Source organism: Chrysemys picta, chromosome 1 (assembly GCF_011386835.1).
Source record: "Chrysemys picta bellii isolate R12L10 chromosome 1, ASM1138683v2, whole genome shotgun sequence".
Classification (NCBI taxonomy): Eukaryota; Metazoa; Chordata; order Testudines; family Emydidae; genus Chrysemys; species Chrysemys picta.
In genome coordinates, this window is record NC_088791.1 from 317,468,406 (window position 1) to 317,486,950 (window position 18,545).

Here is an 18,545-nt window from a genome sequence, read left to right on the forward strand (position 1 = left end):
CTCTACAAATTAATTTATTGGCTAAGTGGAACAGAAATGGTGAAATGAAGCAGATTTAAGACAACGGCAGTAGTCCCTAGCAGCCTAAATCAGGATTAGGGCCCCATTATAATAGGCACTGTACAACATAAATGAAGCCATGATTCCTGCCTCAAAGAGCTTACAAACTTCTGAGTGAATAAGTCAGTCAATCAGTTGTAAATGCTAAACAAATGCTAATTTTGCAGAGAACTTTTCCCATTTTCCTAACAACATCTTTGCCACACAAGTGTGATTTCAACTTTAGGTAAAGTCCTGAGAGTGCTCACTTCCTCTACTGCTATATATTGTACCATATAAGTCAGGGGTAGGCAACGTATGACACGCGTGCCGAAGGCAGCACGTGAGCTGATTTTCAGTGGCACTCACACTGCCCGGGTCCTGCCCACCGGTCTTGGGGGCTCTGCATTTTAATTTAATTTTAAATGAAGTTCCTTAAACTTTTTAAAAACCTTATTTACTTTACATACAACAATAGTTTAGTTATATATTATAAACTTATAGAAAGATCTTCTAAAAACGTTAAAATGTATTACTGGCACGCGAAACCTTAAATTAGAGTGAATAAACGAAGACTCGGCACACCACTTCTGAAAGGTTGCCGACCCCTGTAATCAATTTTCATGTTTGCAGTTTTGCCAAATATCACGATTTCATCATCAGTCTCATTATATCTGGTGTTTTTCTTAAGGCCCCAAGATGCTAGAATCCAGGATTGAAAATCTAAACTTTCATTTTAAAAAAAATGAAGTTTCCAACCCTCACAGCTATAGAGAAAAGATTAAAAATGAGGAGTGCATCCTGCTCAGAAAGTGGAAGGGAAATTAAATGAACTATTTTTTTTTTTAATCTCAATATTTTGGGGGCTGTGTCATGATTTTTGAGGTTGACAATACCGTTTTTGTAATTCAACAAGAAATAGTATGTACGTGGTTTCTGATCTGGGACCAGGACCTAGTGTCACTGTCACCTGCAAGTGATAAAATTGGTTACCAATTCAAGCACTGGTAATTTTTTGTAAGGCATTTAACAACTCTACTGAAGTTAGATGCTAGTTATTTGGATCCACATGACTTCTGAATTATTAGAATAACCAAACCCCTCCACTCAGACTTCCTTCTGAGCTGCAGATTATCCCCCTCTATATCTCAACTTCACAAGTTAAAATTACTGAAATGACTATTTACAAGTAGCTTATTTTTTAGCCGAAAGGAGGCTACAATACTTGTAACAATAAATACTTCTCTTACTTATGCTTTGGTACAAACATTTACACAAACACTTAACTTTAACTATGTGAATAGTGCCATTCAAACTAGTATTTGCAAAGCTGGGCCTTATTTCTTATCTCAGTACTCAAATCTCTAAACAAAACATGAGAACACCACACAACTATTTGCAGGTGCCTTTAATCAGTGAAACAAATAGAAGATATTTACCCTTTACTTTCACACTGGATTAATACATTCAGTACACAAGTTTTAAAGTTAGTCCTGGAACTTTAATTGTAAACTGCCTATTCATGCATTTTATTTAACCAACTCTTGATTACACAAGTGACTGCAGATTTTAATTATTTATATTACTAAATCTTCCCAATTAATTAACAAGACAACTGTCTTGTTACTCTCAGATAGCCACACAGGCCATGTCCTTCCAAAATACCCTGCATTGACTTGAAGAATGGTTTTTGTCTTTATAAAAATTTTACATTGGACAATTCTTTCTCAGAAATGCCGTATTAGCAATAAGGACTTTCAGTTCTTTTCCTTTGCTGCAATTTGTTGCAAAATCTGGAGTCTATAATAATCTCAGTGCAGTTGCAGGACTACTGGTTTAAAAGTTAAAACAAATGGAAGAAAAATGAGTCTTCTGATGGAGTTGTTCAGGTGGCAGTTAATGGTTCTTTGACAAGTACAGCTACATATGCATGTCAGATACTCAAATCAGGACTATACCATCCTTCCCTGGTTCCCCACGCTCCCACACCTTGCACCTGTTTAACCAAATCAATTTAGAAAGTGATTTAAACCAGTGAAATGTGTATGTATAGACAAGACCTCAATCAGAATCTCCAAATCTCATCAGTCTACAAGTGGTCACTCTACAGTAATACTCATATTTCCCCCTCAGATAATCTCATGGGCTTTGTCTTCACTGTGTTAGGAGATAACGATCCCTTGTCTCTTTGATGGTAAAACAGGCTGAGTGCCAGATAGCTTGGCAAGGTCAGCACTACACCTCTTCCCTCTGATTGACCTTGCCTAGCTTACTCCACACTCCACTAAAGTGCTGTCGCTCTATTATGTTTTTACAGGGGGAATTCATGCACATGTTTCCCCACAATAAAAAAAAAATCTTTTTTTTTCCAGTGAAAAGACAGCCTGAGAAGACTTGTGGCATCTACCTTTGAAATCCATCTCCTTTTGTTCTCACCGCTATGGAGCCTTCCATGCAACCTCCACAACTCTGCCTCCATGACTCCGTGACCAGGGATGATGTTTAATGGCAACAGTTACAGTTAAACTTGCAGGACCCGGTAACTTACACCCAAGAAGATTAGAAGTACCGACGAAGGAGCGCTCACTCATTAATGCTGATCTTTAACAAATCTTGAATGTTGGAGATGTTCCAGAGGACACATAAAAGGCTAATTTGCTACTATTTTTTTTTTCAAGGTAAACAGAATGACCCAAGTAACTGTTTGCCTGACATCAATCTCAGCCAAAATCATGGAAAGACCAAAAGGTATCAGGATTAAAGGGTGGTTCAATAATTAATGTCAAATGGATATGGTTTTATGGAAAATAGGTCTTGTCAAACAAATTTGATATTTTTTTCACAAAACTACTAGTTTGGCTTATAAACATAACACGGTAAAGCATTTGAGTTCATACCACATGGCATTCTGATTTAAAAATTAGTTCTATACTAAATCAAAGCAGCACATATAAAATAGATTAAAAATTGGCAAGTAGAGTTCAGAAAGTAATTGTAGATGGGGAATCGTAACTCAAGCAATGGATTTTTAATGGGATTCCCCCAAGGGATATGTTCTTGACCTAATCATATTCAGTGTCTAACAATGATCTGAAAGAAAATATAAAGTCATCGCTGGTAACATTTACAAATGACAAAAAGCGGTAGAGTGGGAAACAATGACAGGCCAGTTATTCAAAATTATCTGGGTTGCTTCATAATTGGGCTCATCAGAACATCATGTGTTTTAATACAGCCAAATTCAAGATCATACAGCTAGGGATGAGTGTAGGTCATACTTACCAGATGGGAGATTGCATTCTGGAAAAAAAGCAACTCTGACGAGGTTTTAAGGTTCTTGGCTGATAACCAGGTGAACATGTGCTGTCAATGCAGTCCTGCGGCTAAGACAGCTAATGCAAGTCTTGGACATAAGCAATATAATAGCAAGTTGGAGTATTAACTCTGTATTGAACATTGATGAGACCATTACTGGAATATTGTGTCCAGTTGTAAGGTCCACACATCAAGAAGGATGTTGAACTACTAGAAAGGGTTCCAAAAACAGATGGAAAGTCTGCCTTACAGTGAATGACTTAGGAAGCTCAGTCTATTTAGCTTATGAAAGACAAGGTTAAGACACAATCTACATCAGTCTACAAGTACTTACACAGAGAAACATTTCTGACAGAGGGCTCCTCAATCTAGTCAAAGACAAAACAAGAGCCAAGAGCTGGAAGCTGAAACTACATAAATTCAGGCATAATTTTTTAAATGAGGGTATTATCCACTGGAACAACTCACACTTAGGGATGTGGTAGATTCTTCATCACTTGACATCTTTAAATCAAGACTGGAAATCTTCCTAAAATATCCTCTTGCTCAGCTACAAGATATGAGCTTGATGCAGAAATTACTAGGCGAAATTCCATGGCCTTCATTATGCAGGTGGTCATTATGCTTGAGGATAATGGTTCCTTCCAGTTTTCAAACCTGTGACTCACCTCTTCACATCTAATCAGGCACTCTGGCTTGCATTATTGCTCATCCCAGCAACAGCAGTCTCCAAAACACTTCCTATCATGCTGTCATTCCTCAAAAAGCTCATGTCTGTCTCGCTTACAGTCCTTTACTTTACAATTTCTCCCACGCTGGGAACAATCTGGAACACTGTCACCGCGGATGCTCAAAGTCTGCCTAAGCCTTTCTCCCAGGGTTTCTTCAATTTTTGTTTGTTTTTAATCTCAGGAGCCAGGTAAGCATGAAGGTTGGTAATGTATAGCATACAACAATCTTGTAAGAAACATCATCTGAATCCATTCTTCAAGTTGTTAACACAAGAAGTTCAATAAATAAGCCAAATAACAGGATCAGTAAAGGACAACCTCATCTCCTGTTTTGATGTCAGGAAAACAGGGATGACTTTTTTGGGAGGGTGACTTAAATGGAAAGTATAAGACTTTCAACAAGTTTCTAAAGGCAATGCTAAAACTGCAATTGAATTTCTCTGGTATTATGTACATGAAATCACATTTGACACAGTCACAAAGTTTTCTCAGCATATAAAGATAACTGGGACAGCCAGACACCATCAATGCATTGAACTGAACTGAGGAATGTCCTTAACTACAATCCTGAGATAACTAGTTCATTTCAGAGCCAGGTGACAATTATTTTTAGGTGAGATTAGGAAGCAAAGCTCTTCAGGAGTAACATTTGGGGGATTAAAAGCATGTGGCACGCTTTGTTCTCTATCCAAGTAAGCACCAGTATACAGCTTTTCTGAGCATTTCAAATAAAACCTAATAGAAATGAATAACCTAGCTGCCTTAAGATTTAACATTTTTTGCTTACTGGAGTATTTGGAATTCATCTTAATGTGAAGATCCTGGGCTATGTGTGCTTCCATTGAAATAGCAAGTTTAATAAACCAAGGACTTGGATTGAGTCAGAAACTGGGCACAGTTCTCCCACTCCTCTCAAAAGAAAAATGACGTTCCTCGTGGATAGTAGTCTGGAGCCAGCCTAGCCTTCATAACAGAAACTGTTCTTGCACCAGATAATTTTATTGCAGACCTACCAAGCCAGGAAGGTTTACTTTTGTATTCACCTTCAGTTTATGTGAAGTTACAGTGACTTTGCTACTTCCTCTGTACCTAACAGATTTCTCTCTTCCTGATCTGGATGGTGAGCTAGTGGTAAATAACTGGTAGCCATGCCTGCAGGAGTGCTAATATGTAACAATATTTCTGGACACTAGTTACCTTTATTCCAATGCTAAGCTACTATATATAAACAGTTTACCAAGTAGCAGATATAACCCTTCAGAGAAGCTGACCTACAAAAAGAAAAAGGCAACACCTTTGTACGTTATACTGGAATCTGTAACTGCAGATCAGAGGAACATTTAAAAATCTTGCAAAAATGAAACTTCCAGAAGAGAAGATACTACACCTCTACGCTGACATAACGTGACCCGATAGAACACGAATTCGGATATAACGCGGTAAAGCAGTGCTCCGGGGGGCGGGGCTGCGCACTCCGGCGGATCAAAGCAAGTTCGATATAACACGGTTTCACCTATAACGCGGTAAGATTTTTTTGCTCCCGAGGACAGCGTTATATCGGGATAGAGGTGTATTTGCTGATCCTGCTTAAAACCTTCCCCATATAAGATTCCCCATAAAACCTTTCCACTTTGTATATTATTTGGCCCATGCAAACCCCTACATAAAAATGTTCTGAAAGGCAAGAAGAGCAAACAATTTGAAACTGGAAGAAATCAAATCATCAGCACCAGTGACACACATCTGAGTTAACCGACTATCCAGATGGCTCTGATTAATAACCAAACTGAACCGTGAAATTGCTTTAGCTGCATTAACTATTTGATTGATCAATGTCAAAGTAGTATCTTATTCACAATGAGCAATTGTGTCTATTCGGCTAAGAAGTTTTCTTAGCATCCTTAGGAAAATTATTTGCCCTAATGCTTTACAACTAGCAGTGAAATAAGGCTTGTAATTACTATACCATAATTGAGTTTTCCTGAATTTAAAATCAGACCTGTGCCTCTTTCAGCAATATAAATCCCTATATGGTTTGGGACCCATGCATTTTTGAGTGGATTTCTCTGTTTGCAGTATATCCCTGGAGCGCTCAAGTTTGCAGTCTCTAGATTGCCCTTCTCTAGAATTTTCTTTCCCCCTTGGTCCAACAGGACCTGAGCAGGGTATGTTGCAAGGCCTGTTCAACTGGTGTTTTGCCTGGAAGGTAGAGGTGAGAGCAAGTGAGTGTGGGCTTTTTGCTTAGGAAATTTCCTAAGTAACAGTGTCATTTTGAAAGGTATGCATTTTTATATTATTGCAGTTACCTAGATAAACACATTGTGATTTGTAAAATAAATGCTTCACTGCCTCCTCAAATGACCCTATGAAGCAAGTAGAAACTGCCTGGATCCAGTACATTCTCTTCAGTGGTTTCCAAAAACTAACCCATATACCAGAACTTCTACTTCAGAAAGTTGGTAGGCTGCAACTTTAGGTCATTTATATATGACAGAGGTTCCCAAACTTTTTATTTGCTGTGCCCACCGCGTGGAGACCCACATCCCATGTGTGCCTCCCTTTCATCAAGCAGAAATAGCACCTCTGTGGATGCCAGGAGTCCGGAAGCCCACCTCCCAGCCAGGGCACACCCCAGGCAGGTGGCCCCAGCAAGAGAGACAGCCAGACCATGCCTCCCCATTTCCCCACCCATGGGAACCCCAGTCATCATCAGGCTCCTCCAGCTGCAGCACACCCACCAGTACACGCATGCAAGAGCCTGTGTGCACAGGGAGGAACTACCTCCCAACATGGCGTACATGCACCAGCCTCCAAGAAGGCGAGAAAACTGGAATGCTCCCCCCTTCCCTGTCTCCCAACCCCCCCGCGCACACACTTCTCATGCAGGGAGAAAGCATGCTCTCCCTTCTCCCGCCCAGCAGCAGTGGCAGAAACTGGAGCAGGAGACCAAGCCAGCAAGAGAATTTTCACCAACTAGTCAAGTCCTCACATTCCCCCCCGACAACCCTGTTGCACTCCCCACCCCCCACCCAGAGGGCACGCCCTCTAGTTTGAAAACCAGTGATGTAGGGTGTAATACTAAGCTTCTCTCCTATACTAGTACCTGACAGCTGTGCTGGTGCTCATTTCCCATTCAATCACATGTGATTTCCTCACAGAGCAACTCCAAACTCCAGTGTCCACTGCTGGTTCAAATACTTACAGCCAACTGAAGTGATGGGAACTGACTGGATTTAGTTAAGGTCTTACTCTGGTAAATGGATGTACCTGTGCAAATAGACTGAGACTATGTTTTCTAAAGAGCAACCTATCCACACATGGTTCCAAACTTAAGGAGAACCTTCCAACTTCTGTTTGCTAGAGCTTTGAATGAAAAGAGTAGGTGACCGAGGAGCTGCAAACACTTAGCTCAGAGCCCTGGACTCTGTAGCCTGGACAGATAGAAGGTGGTGTCTAGAAATGTTCCCAGAACTACATTAGGAAGTTTCTCAGAAGGTAGATTAGTGACTGCAATCTGATGCCAGAAAGAGGCACACAATCAAATGTGGTTTTCCATCAACTCTTATGTAGATGATAATCTCTATGTTTGGTCCTATGCCCAGTAATTAAGAACTGCAGAATTCTACGGCTGACACAAATTAATCCCTGTATTGATAATGCACAGCTGTGAGGAAATGAAAGAGGAGCTGACCCAGATACAGGCATGGTAATATTTACATCACTAAAGACACTTACTGCCTCACTGATAACAGAGAAATCTAATGCACCAACACTGGTGAAAACCACATTGTGCCAAACAATCAGGGTCAAATTAACACTTGTTATGCCGCCAATGGCACAGAAGTGGTTGCAGGAGCACTGTTCATCAGTGATATGCTGCCAGAATACTAACATGGGATTCCCTCAAAATTTTCTTTGTCAGTTAGCAATAAAGGCGCCCACTGGTAGTGAGCTGGGTGGTCAGTTGGGGATATGAGTCATCTTTGTTTCATGAGGTGAACAGACCTCCAATAGCTCGTATGAGAGGTCAGGTCAAGGTACAGCTGATGCAAAGAGGAGAACAGAGCTCCAGGTTACCTCCAGCTCTTCAAGTCAGACTGCCACTGGGTGGAGCAGGCAGGTAACTGTGGAGAAAGAGGTAGCATGCAGCAGCTACAGGACTAGTGCAATGGGAGTTTGGCCTCACCTCCTCTCTTCCTTCTGCACATGCACTGCTGGAGTTGCCAGCGAGGGGCTGGGCAGTGAAGACTACATGCTACATTCCCCCATACCCACAGTGCGGCAGATGCCTGCTCAGTCCCAGAGCGCTGAAAATTTTAACAAACAGCGACAGCCTAAGCATTTCTGAGTAGGCCTAAAACTATTTTTGCTGCTCCTCCCATTCCGCAGTGTAATCAAGATCTTTCCACCATCACACAAAGACACCCAGGGCCAGCTTAAGCATTTTACAGAGAATCAAACACCCAAACTTGACTACCTCATTTAACAAAGATGTATATGTGAAGAGAAATCTTTAGATTTCCTCTTTCACACACACCCCAACTCTAGCCTCCGCCTGTCGAAGGGGAGTCCAAAAAGTTTTTCCTCTTCACTCTGCTAGTTGTTTACACATCACTCTAAATTTTAAAAATGTCTTTGCAAGGAAGAGTGAAAGACGTGTTTAAACAAAAGCTGAGATTCTGATTCATTAAACTGAGGGTATGTCTACTCAAGACAACAGGTTAAAAATAGCAATTTGGCCAGAGCGGCACAAGGGGCTGCATGGGCTAGCGACACACACCTAATCCCACCCAACCCCCTGTGAACGTACTCAGGTGGCTAGCTTGAGCCGCCACTCACGTAGTCGCAGCCACGATACAATAACGCACTAGCTTGGACGGAGTTAGAGCATACATGTCTACCCAATCTGGGAATCACACCTCCCAGCTGCTTTGTAGACATACCAACTCTCAAGATGATAAATCTCTAGAATATTTTTTGGGGGGAAAAAAACCTCTCTGCAGAGGAACCATTAAGAAGATGGAGAGAATGCCAGTTCACTATGATTACACAGTAGTGAGCAAAGAAACAATGGGCAATAACCTCACATTCAAACTGCTTAACTCCCACATGTTTGAATCCCTGTGCAGAATTTCCAGTGAAGTAACATCTGTCAAGCAGGCAAGAGGTCCTTCCAGAAAGAGAGAATACTTTTTTATAAAAATATTTGCAGAAGTTGAAGACAAAAGAAGAGTTCCTATTCCAACTTTGCTTTGAATTTGTATGTATGCACTCATACACAATATGTAAATAGCAGTGAGACCTATGTGTACAGCTCTTCAGAATACTGAATTTTGCAGGACATTATGCATTTCAGACAGATGCAACGGACCAGGCAGCTGTACCATCCAGTCAGGTGCACTGAGTTGGTAGCCAGAAGACTATGAGTTTAAGTCTCACATCTACTGATTTCTGTTGTATTGTCATACTCTTCATAGTAGTATTGACCAAGACTAAGAACATACCCTAAAAACCAGGCAAATATATTTTCCCGGTTTTACAAATAAATTAGAGGTTGCACAAGGTCAAAACTGGTAGAGTTGGGAATAGAGATTTAAGTTCTAATACAGCTGATCCAAATCTTATCCACTCAGCCACACTGCCTCTAAATAATGCCAAACCTATGAACTTGGGTATCCTGCCTTTGAAGCCACTCTAATCCCAAAGACTGCACTCCTCTCCCAAAAGTCAGCCACTCATACCACAAAAACGGATTGCCATTCCCAGGAGATTACACAAGTCTTTATATAGTCCCTCACCTTTCTTACACACTTTGATCAGCAATGAACTACCACTGCTGACATTTAAATCATCCAGTTCTGGGCCTCGTGCTTTGAGAGAGATGTGGACAAATTGGAGAAAGCCCAGAGGATAGCTACAAAAACGATAAATGGTTTAGAAATCCTGACCTATGAGGAAAGGTTAAAAAACCAGGCATATTTATTTTTGAGAAAAGAAGACTTAGTGGGCCTTGTAACAGACTTCAAATATGTTAAGAACTGTTATAGAGAGTACAGTGATCACCTGTGCTCCATGTCCACTGGAGGCAGGGGAAGAAGTAATTGGCTCAATCTGCAGCAAGAGAGATTTACGTCAGATATTAGGAAAAACTTTCTAACTATAAGGATAGTTAAGCACTGGAATCGACATCCAACAGAGGTTGTGGAATCCCCATCACTGGCAGTTTTTAAGAACAGGTTGGACAAACACCTGTCAGGGATGGTCTACGTGTATTTTGTTCTACCTCTGTGCAGGGGACTGGACTGGACGGCTTCTCAAGGTCCCTTCCAGCTCTACATTTCTAAGATCATTGGGCATAGGAGTAAATAACCCATTGAAACAAATGGGGAAGCTGACACCTCCCCAAGTTTGTTTCAGCATATCTGCAAAAGCAAGCATGCACCAGTTAACTTGGAATATTAGTCAAGCACATCTACACAACCATTACAGCTAAAGACCTACTTTTCTTCTTTTAAATCAGAAGAGATTCTGGGGAACAAAAGGGCAGCCTCTAAAGAAAGTGCAGCAAGTCAGAGACTTGGTTCAACATGGCCCAATATGAGCCTGAGCTTTAGTGTAAATACGAGGTCTTGACTCGTTCTAAACTCGGATAGCGATGACGCTGATAACTACAGGCTAAAATGAATAACATTTCAAACAACCTATTCTAGTGTGTCATAGTCCCTTTTGTCACACACACAGGCATTATGGCTCACCAACTACAGTGAACCTCATGTAAAAGACATTTACCTTCAAGGAACAATGCCTCCATTACACTCAAAAACTAAGCTACAATGTATCATCTTCACACTTAATATATTACACCCTCTTTTTCAGGCAATAGACTCATAAAAAGGATAGTCACAGTAGGAGCTCATAGATTCCAAGGCCAGAAGGAACCATCGCGATTATCTAGCCTCCTGTATAACAAGGACATAGAACTTCCTTACAGCATATCTTTTACAAAAACTTCCAATCTTGATTTAAAATTTGTCAGTAATGAAGAATCCACCATAATTCTTGGTAAATTGTGCCAATGGTTAATTACTCTCACTGTTAAAAATATACGCCTTATTTCCAATCTGAATTTGTCTTCCTTCAACTTCCAGTCATTGGATCGTGCTATACCTTTTTCCTGCTAGATTGAAGAGACCACTATTAAATATTTCTTCCTGGCAGAGGTACTTATAGACTGTAATCAAGCCACGCGTAAAACTTCTCTTTGTTAAACTAAATAGACTGAGCTCTTGTTAGGCTTCCCACACAATCTCTTCCATTTGGTTCCTAAGAACTCAGTTTGCCTCCAGTCTCATCATTCAGATTCCTTTATCTGGCTTACAGCAAAGCTATGTTAAGTTGATCAGACTCAACCATAAGGGTTGAGTATAGGGCCTAACACATATCTAAAGTTACACAGAAAACCTTTTCCTTTATAAAAATTTACACATTACATTGCATTTACTATGCATTGCATCACATGTTCTGGGATTGGCTTAGTTCAGGGGTTGGCAACCTTTCAGAAGTGGTGTGCCGAGTCTTTTATTCACTCTAATTTAAGGTTTCGCGTGCCAGTAATACATTTTAACGTTTTTAGAAGATCTCTTTCTATAAGTCTAATATATAACTAAACTATTGTTGTATGTAAAGTAAATAAGGTTCTTAAAATGTTTAAGAAACTTCTTTTAAAATTAAAATAAAATGCAGAGCCCCCAAGACAGGTGGCCAGGACCCGGGCAGTGTGAGTGCCACTGAAAATTAGCTCGCGTGCTGCCTTCGGCACGCGTGTCATACGTTGCCTACCCCTGGCTTAGTTACTTTGTAAGAACCGATCCATGCACAGCATGTTATGTCCATGCACCGTTCATGTAAGACTTATTCTTTACATCATCTTACATTCCAGGCTTATCTTCTCCATTGTAAATGGTTCCTTGAGTATTCCTCCTTATCTTAGCTAGTACAGATATTGTCTCTTAGCTTACTGGCCCACTTACCTATCAGTTACACAGACATTTTGCTTCCAGTCTGTTGATCAATTTACCTCCCTTATTTCTGTCTCCCAAGAAATGAGGTCTTACCCATGTCTAATTACTCATGTTAAGCCAGGCTTACAGCTCCTTGAGTCTATCACTATAAGACATGTTTTCTAATCATTCTCATGGCTCTTCTCTGAACCCTCTCCAATTTATCAACATCTTTCTTGAATTGTGGGCGCCAGAACTGGACGTAGTATTTCAGCAGCAGTCACACCAGTGCCGAATGCAGAGGTGGGAAAACAAGATTCCACTGCTTATGTATCCAAGGATCTCATCAGCACTTTTGGCCACAGCACTGCACTAAGAGCTCATGCTCAGCTGATTATTCACCATGATCCCCAAATCTTTTTCAGAGTTACTGCTTCCCAAGATAGAGTCTCCCATCCTGTAACTATGGCTTACATTCTTTATTCATCGCTATATTAATTTACATTAAGCTGTATTAAAAATGCATATTGTTTGCTCGCACCAATTTTACCAAGCGATCCTCATCACTTTGTATCTGTGACCTGTTCTCTTCATTATTTAACTTTCCCCCAATTTGTGTGTCATCTGCAAACTTTATCAACGATGATTTTGTGCTTTCTTCAAAGTCATTGAAAAAATGTTAAATAGCCCAGATCCAAGAATAGATCCCTGTGGGAGCTCACTAGAAACACCCCCATTTGATGGTGGTTCCCCATTTGCAATTACATTTTGAGACCGATCAGTTAACCAGTTTTTAATCATTTAATGTGTGCCATGTTAATTTTATATCTTTCTAGGGTTTTTTTAATCAAAATGTCATGTGGTACCAAGTCATATGCCTTACAGAAGTAGATTACATCAACACTATTACCTTTATCAACCAAACTTGTAATCTAATCAAATAAAGGTATCCGGTTAGTTTGACAGGATCTATTTCTCATAAACACATGTTGATTGGCATTAATTACATTACCGTCTTTTAATTCTTTATGAAATTGAGTCCCATATTGGCACTCCATTATCCTCCCCAGGACTGATGTCACACCCACAGGCCTACAATTATTCAGGTCATCCCATTTATCATTTTTAAATATTGGCACACCATTAGCTTTCTTCTAGTCTTCTGGAACTTCCCCGTTTCAAGATTTACTGAAAAAAGTCAACAATAATGGTCCAGTGAGCTCCTCAGCCAGCTCATTTAAAACTCTTGAATGGAAGTTATCTGGACCTGCTGATTTAGAAATGTCTAACTTTAATAGCCTCTATTTAACATCCTTCTGAGATACTCTAGGCTCAAGGGTGTCATTGACGCAGAGGGGAAAAAAATCACAGAACACTGTGATGTGAAAATATTCTTATCCCACTACTTCTTGCTTTTGTATCATGTATTACTGCAGTAAAGACAAAAATTGTAAGTTACTATCTTTGTGGAACAATGTACAATTTTCATAACATTTTCCCTACAATGTGGGTCTACAAAAATGTTCAAAACTACATTAGTAGGAAAATGTTACAAGATGCATCAAAATTAGAATTTTGAACATGATAAAATTACTATTTGACACCATCAGCTCAGGATTAAACAATGACTGTGAATGGCTAGCCAACTACAAAAGCAGTTTCTCCTCCCTTGGTGTTCACACCTCAACTGCTAAAAGAGCGCCTCATCCTCCCTGATTGAACTATCCTCATTATCTCTAGACTGATTCTTGCCTGCATATTTATACCACTACATGCATCCAACAAAGTGTGTTTTCACCCACAAAAACTTATGCTCCAATACGTCTGTTAGTCTATAAGGTGCCACAGGACTCTTTGTTGCTATTTAACACAAAGTTGAAAATATCGGGGGGGGGGGGGGGGGGGGGGAGGGAGAGATAAGCATTTCACTTTCAGTACTGTACTTACTATAGACAATACTTACTGGGCATATTCTGCTAAAGGTAATTTAAAGACATCAAAAACTTCTTTGTTCTTCATTAGGTAGACTGAACGCAAGTAGGATACAAAACACTGAAAGGAGAAGAAAAGTGTTTTAAAACAGAAAAGAAAAATGCTCTCATTCAATTAATTGTATATTAACATTTTACCATATGGCTAACCAGAAAAAAAGTTGAGAATTCTAATACTGGTTTTGTCTAAGATTATTTATCCACATACTTTCAACAAAAGAACCTCTATTATAAGCTGATCTAGTTCTAATATTTCAGTACTTCATTCAGAGCAGCCTAATTGGCTCATTATGCTAATGGTGTGTAGTGTTAGCTTTGCTAGTCACAAAATACTCTTGTGAGGGCAGCTAGAAAGAGGAGACTAGTGCATGTATTACTCAAGAGCTGGGAGGGGAAAAAATGAAGTTATTGGACTAGAATATCTCAGTTAAACCAACGTAAAGATCTCCAGCAGTGACACAGTATGTAGCACAGTAACTTGGATTTTTTTTTTTTGTATTTTTTCTCATCTTTCCTACCATCTCAAACATTTAGTCTGTCCACTTATTTCATATTGCTTCCTGTCCCCTACCTTATTAAGTACACTTCTCTCACTTGCCAAAATCATCTCTCCTTTACTTCTTAAAATTTAAGCTCTTTGCTCCATCCTTGGAAACCATTTTTAACAACTAGTAGAATTTGTTTTATGGGAGGTTTTTTCCTCCCTGCAACTCCTCTGTTGAAACAACCTTGGCTGCAGATACTGCTTACAGCTTTGTTCTATCCAGACTGCAATCAAAAACTAGAAAAATCATTGCTATAACACTAGGCAACCTTCATTGGCAAAGCAGTGCATCACAGAGTAAATCACTGTTTATTCCAATGTAACCATTCTGTAATTTCTGTTTTGGGGCATCACTTGAAAAATTACATGACTGTCTCTTCTTTGTTGATTCATTCATGGAATTCTGAGGTGGCCTCCTGTTGTCTGAGATACAATAAAGCAGACTTGACATTTTTTCCCCCCACTTTAAAAAAAAAAAATCTTTAAAATCTATTCATCAATAACTCAAAACTCAGTATATACACTTGCTGACAAATGGACTTAATTTCATTTCCACAGAAATGTTGAAGGTAATATGGTAATTTCTCATGTTTTGCAGTATTAGTAGAATTTACTCTTTTGGTTTTGCTTGTACATGTACAAGGATTCAATGTAGCAAAGGAAAGGCTGAGCTGATCTTCATTAAATGGTAGTTTGTAACATGAGCCACAAAAAAAAAATTCTGAGTATCACTCTAGATCAGGGGTGGGCAAAATAAAGCCCACAGGGCAGATCTGGCCTGTCTAACATTTCTGTCCAGCCCGCCATGACTAACGTTTCTGTCCGGCCTCCTCTGCCCCCTTGCAATCTCTGAATTCGAGCCGCCAGAAGTCCCGCGCTCAGACCCACTGCCTCCCTCCCCCAAGTGACATGCCAGCAGCAGCCAGCCACAGCCACTTCCGAGAGCAGCATGGGGCCATGGCATGTAGGCAGCCTGCCTGAGCACTGCTGCGCTGCCAGCCGGGAGCAACCTGTGGTAAGCGCCTCCCGGCCTGAGCCTGTACTTCACACCCCCCTCCTGCATCCCAACCCCCTGCTCCAGGTCAGAACTCCCTCCTGCACCCAAACTCCCTCTCAGACCCCAAATCCCCTCCATTAATATAGTAGAAAGGTGCAGCCCGTGACAACTTACCAAAGTTCGCAAAATTTATTGCCCACCCCTGTTCTAGATCTTCCTATTTAAGTGCAGTGGTCCAATAATCCTGTAACCTATTCTTTGATTTGAGTCCCATTCAGTACACATTTTCCTCAATCTCAAGCCTTGTTCATTCACTATGTGGACACAGTACACAATCTATTAGGAGCATAAAGTGCAAATTCTTATATCATCATATACTGGTGGCAGAAGAGTAGCTAAGTAATTGCCACCCAGAGCCTCTACAGTATGAAAATGCTTGGTGTGGTTACCACTTTGTATTTAACTATTAGTAAAGCTAAGATTTTGTCATGGACATTTTTAGTAAAAGCCATCGACAGGTCACAGGCAATAAACAAAAATTCAAAGAAGCCCTTGACCTGTCCATGACTTACTAACAATATCCATGACAAAATGAGGAGGAAGGAGGGTCCAGCACCCATAGCTACTGGGGCTCTGGGGTCACCCCTGCTGCCCATAGGGGCTGGACAGCTGCTGGGAACTCCAGGGTCCCCCTGCTGCCCAGTAGCTGGGAGCTGCTGGGGGGGGAGGGAGGGGGAGTGAACCTGCCGCTGACAGCTTGGGGCTGAAATGGAAAATGTCACAGAGATCTCTGGAAGTCATGGATTCTGTGACTTCTGTGATATAATTGTAGCCTTAACTATTCGTGTGTAAATCAAGTGCAGTCTTAGTAGCATTATTTCTTAACATTTTGTTAAAGATTATGAAAGGGAAGAGCAGATTCCCCAACTCTTTCACCCTTAACGGCAGAACATTTCTCCACATTGGCCTGTGTGAAGCGTGTGTTTTCATCTGCTTGGTAAAAATCAAATGTAAAGGGGAAAAAAAGGGACTTGTGCCCATTTTTTCATGATTCATAGACTTTAAGGCCAGAAGGGACCATCATGATCACCCAGTCTGGTCTTCTGCACATCTTAGGCCTCAGAACCTCACCAACCCACTTCTGTAGTAGACCTATAACCTCTGGCTGAGTTACTGAAGTCCTCAAATCTTTATTTCAAGACTTCAAGTTAGAGAGAATCCACTTTTTACTCTAGTTCAAACCAGCAAGTGAGCTCTTCCCCATTCTGCAGAGGAAGATGAAAAACACCCACTGTCTCTGCCAATCTGAACTGTGGGAAAATTCCTTCTGAACCCCCAATATGGTGATCAGTCAGATCTTGAGTATGTGAGCAAGACCCACCAATCAGACATCTGGGAAAGAATTCTCTGCAGATGGAGCACATGCCACTGTAAGCAATCAGATCACATCATCCACTCCACAAACGTATCAAGCTCAATCCTGATGCCAGTTAGGTTTTTTACCCACACTGCCCCCCTTGGAAGGCAGTTCCAGAGCTTCATTACTTTGATGGTTACAAAACCTCCATCTAATTTCAAGGCTAAACTTGTGGATGGCCAGTTTATGTCCATTTGTTTTTGTGTCAACATTGGCCCTTACCTTAAATAACTCCTCTCCCTCACTGGTATTTATCCCTCTGATATATTTATAGAGAGCAATCATATCTCCCCTCAGCCTTCATTTGGTTAGGCTAAACAAACAAGCTTTTTGAGTCTCCTCTCATACGGCAGGATCTCCATTCTCCTGACCACCTTAGTAGCCTCTCTCTGCACCTGTTCCAGTTTGAATTCATCTTTCTTAAACATGGGAGACCAGAATGCCTCTCAGTATTCCACATGACGTCTTACCAGTACCTTGTATAATGGTAATAATACTTCCATATCTCCACTGGAAATACCCCACCTGATGCATCTTAGGGTTGCATTAGCCTTTTTCATGGCCACATCACACTGGCAGCTGATCCTGTGACTAATCAATACACCCAGGTCTTTCTATTTCTCTGTCACTTCCAATTGATGAGTCCTCAATTCAGAGCAAAAATTCTTGTTAGTTCCCAAGTGCACAACTTTGTACTATTAAATTTCATCTCATTTCCATTACTCCAGTTTTCAAGGTCATCCATATCTTCTTATATGAAATTCTGGTCCTCCCAACTTTGGCAATACCTCCCAACTTTGTGTCATCCACAAATTATAATAGCACTCACACTCTGTGTCAAGATCATTAATGAAAATGTTAAATAAGATTGGTCTGAGACGGATACTTGTGGAATGCCACCAGTAACCTCTTTCCAGGCTGTGTTCACCTTTCAGCATGAACCTTTGCAGTCTCCCCTTAAACTAGTTCCTCAATTTAATTCTTATATTAATATTCTTATATTAATCTTGATGTCCTCCGATTTAAGTAATAATTTTCCATGTCGAATTGTATCAAATGCTTTATTAAAATCCAGGTAGACTAGATCTATTGCACTTCCTTTGTCTAGAAAATCGGTTATCTTCTCAAAGAAAGATTGGGTTGGTCTGGCACAATATAAAACTTCTATAAAACCATGCTGTATTTTATCCCAATTACTGTTTACCTCCATGTCTTTAACTTTTTTTTTTTCCCCAAAATTTGTTCTAAGAACATGCATAGAACTCAGGTCAAACTAAGAGGCCTGTAGTTTCCCAGATCACTGTTTTTTTCCTTTCTTAAATATAGGTATTATGTTTTCAATTCTCCAGTCAGAGTACAACCCCCCAAGTTTATGGATTCATTACCTATTCTTGCTATTGGACTTGCAATTTCATGCGCCAGTTCTGTAAATATTCTTGGATGGAGATTATCCAGGCCGCCTGATTTGGTCCCAGTAAACTGTTTGTGTTTGGCTTCCACTTTGGATGTGG

The 18,545-nt window shown here is 40.4% G+C and overlaps 1 protein-coding gene across 2 annotated transcripts in view; it reads right to left on the reverse strand.

Annotated features, from left to right (window-relative positions):
* DDX10 (DEAD-box helicase 10) overlaps positions 1 to 18,545 on the reverse strand; it is a 316,478-nt gene that overhangs the window by 240,469 nt on the left and 57,464 nt on the right. For both annotated transcript variants that reach the window (XM_042855078.2, XM_042855081.2), the window contains exon 12: positions 14,049 to 14,137. In XM_042855078.2, the coding sequence (XP_042711012.2) occupies positions 14,049 to 14,137 (89 nt within the window). The remainder of the gene's footprint in view (positions 1 to 14,048; positions 14,138 to 18,545) is intronic.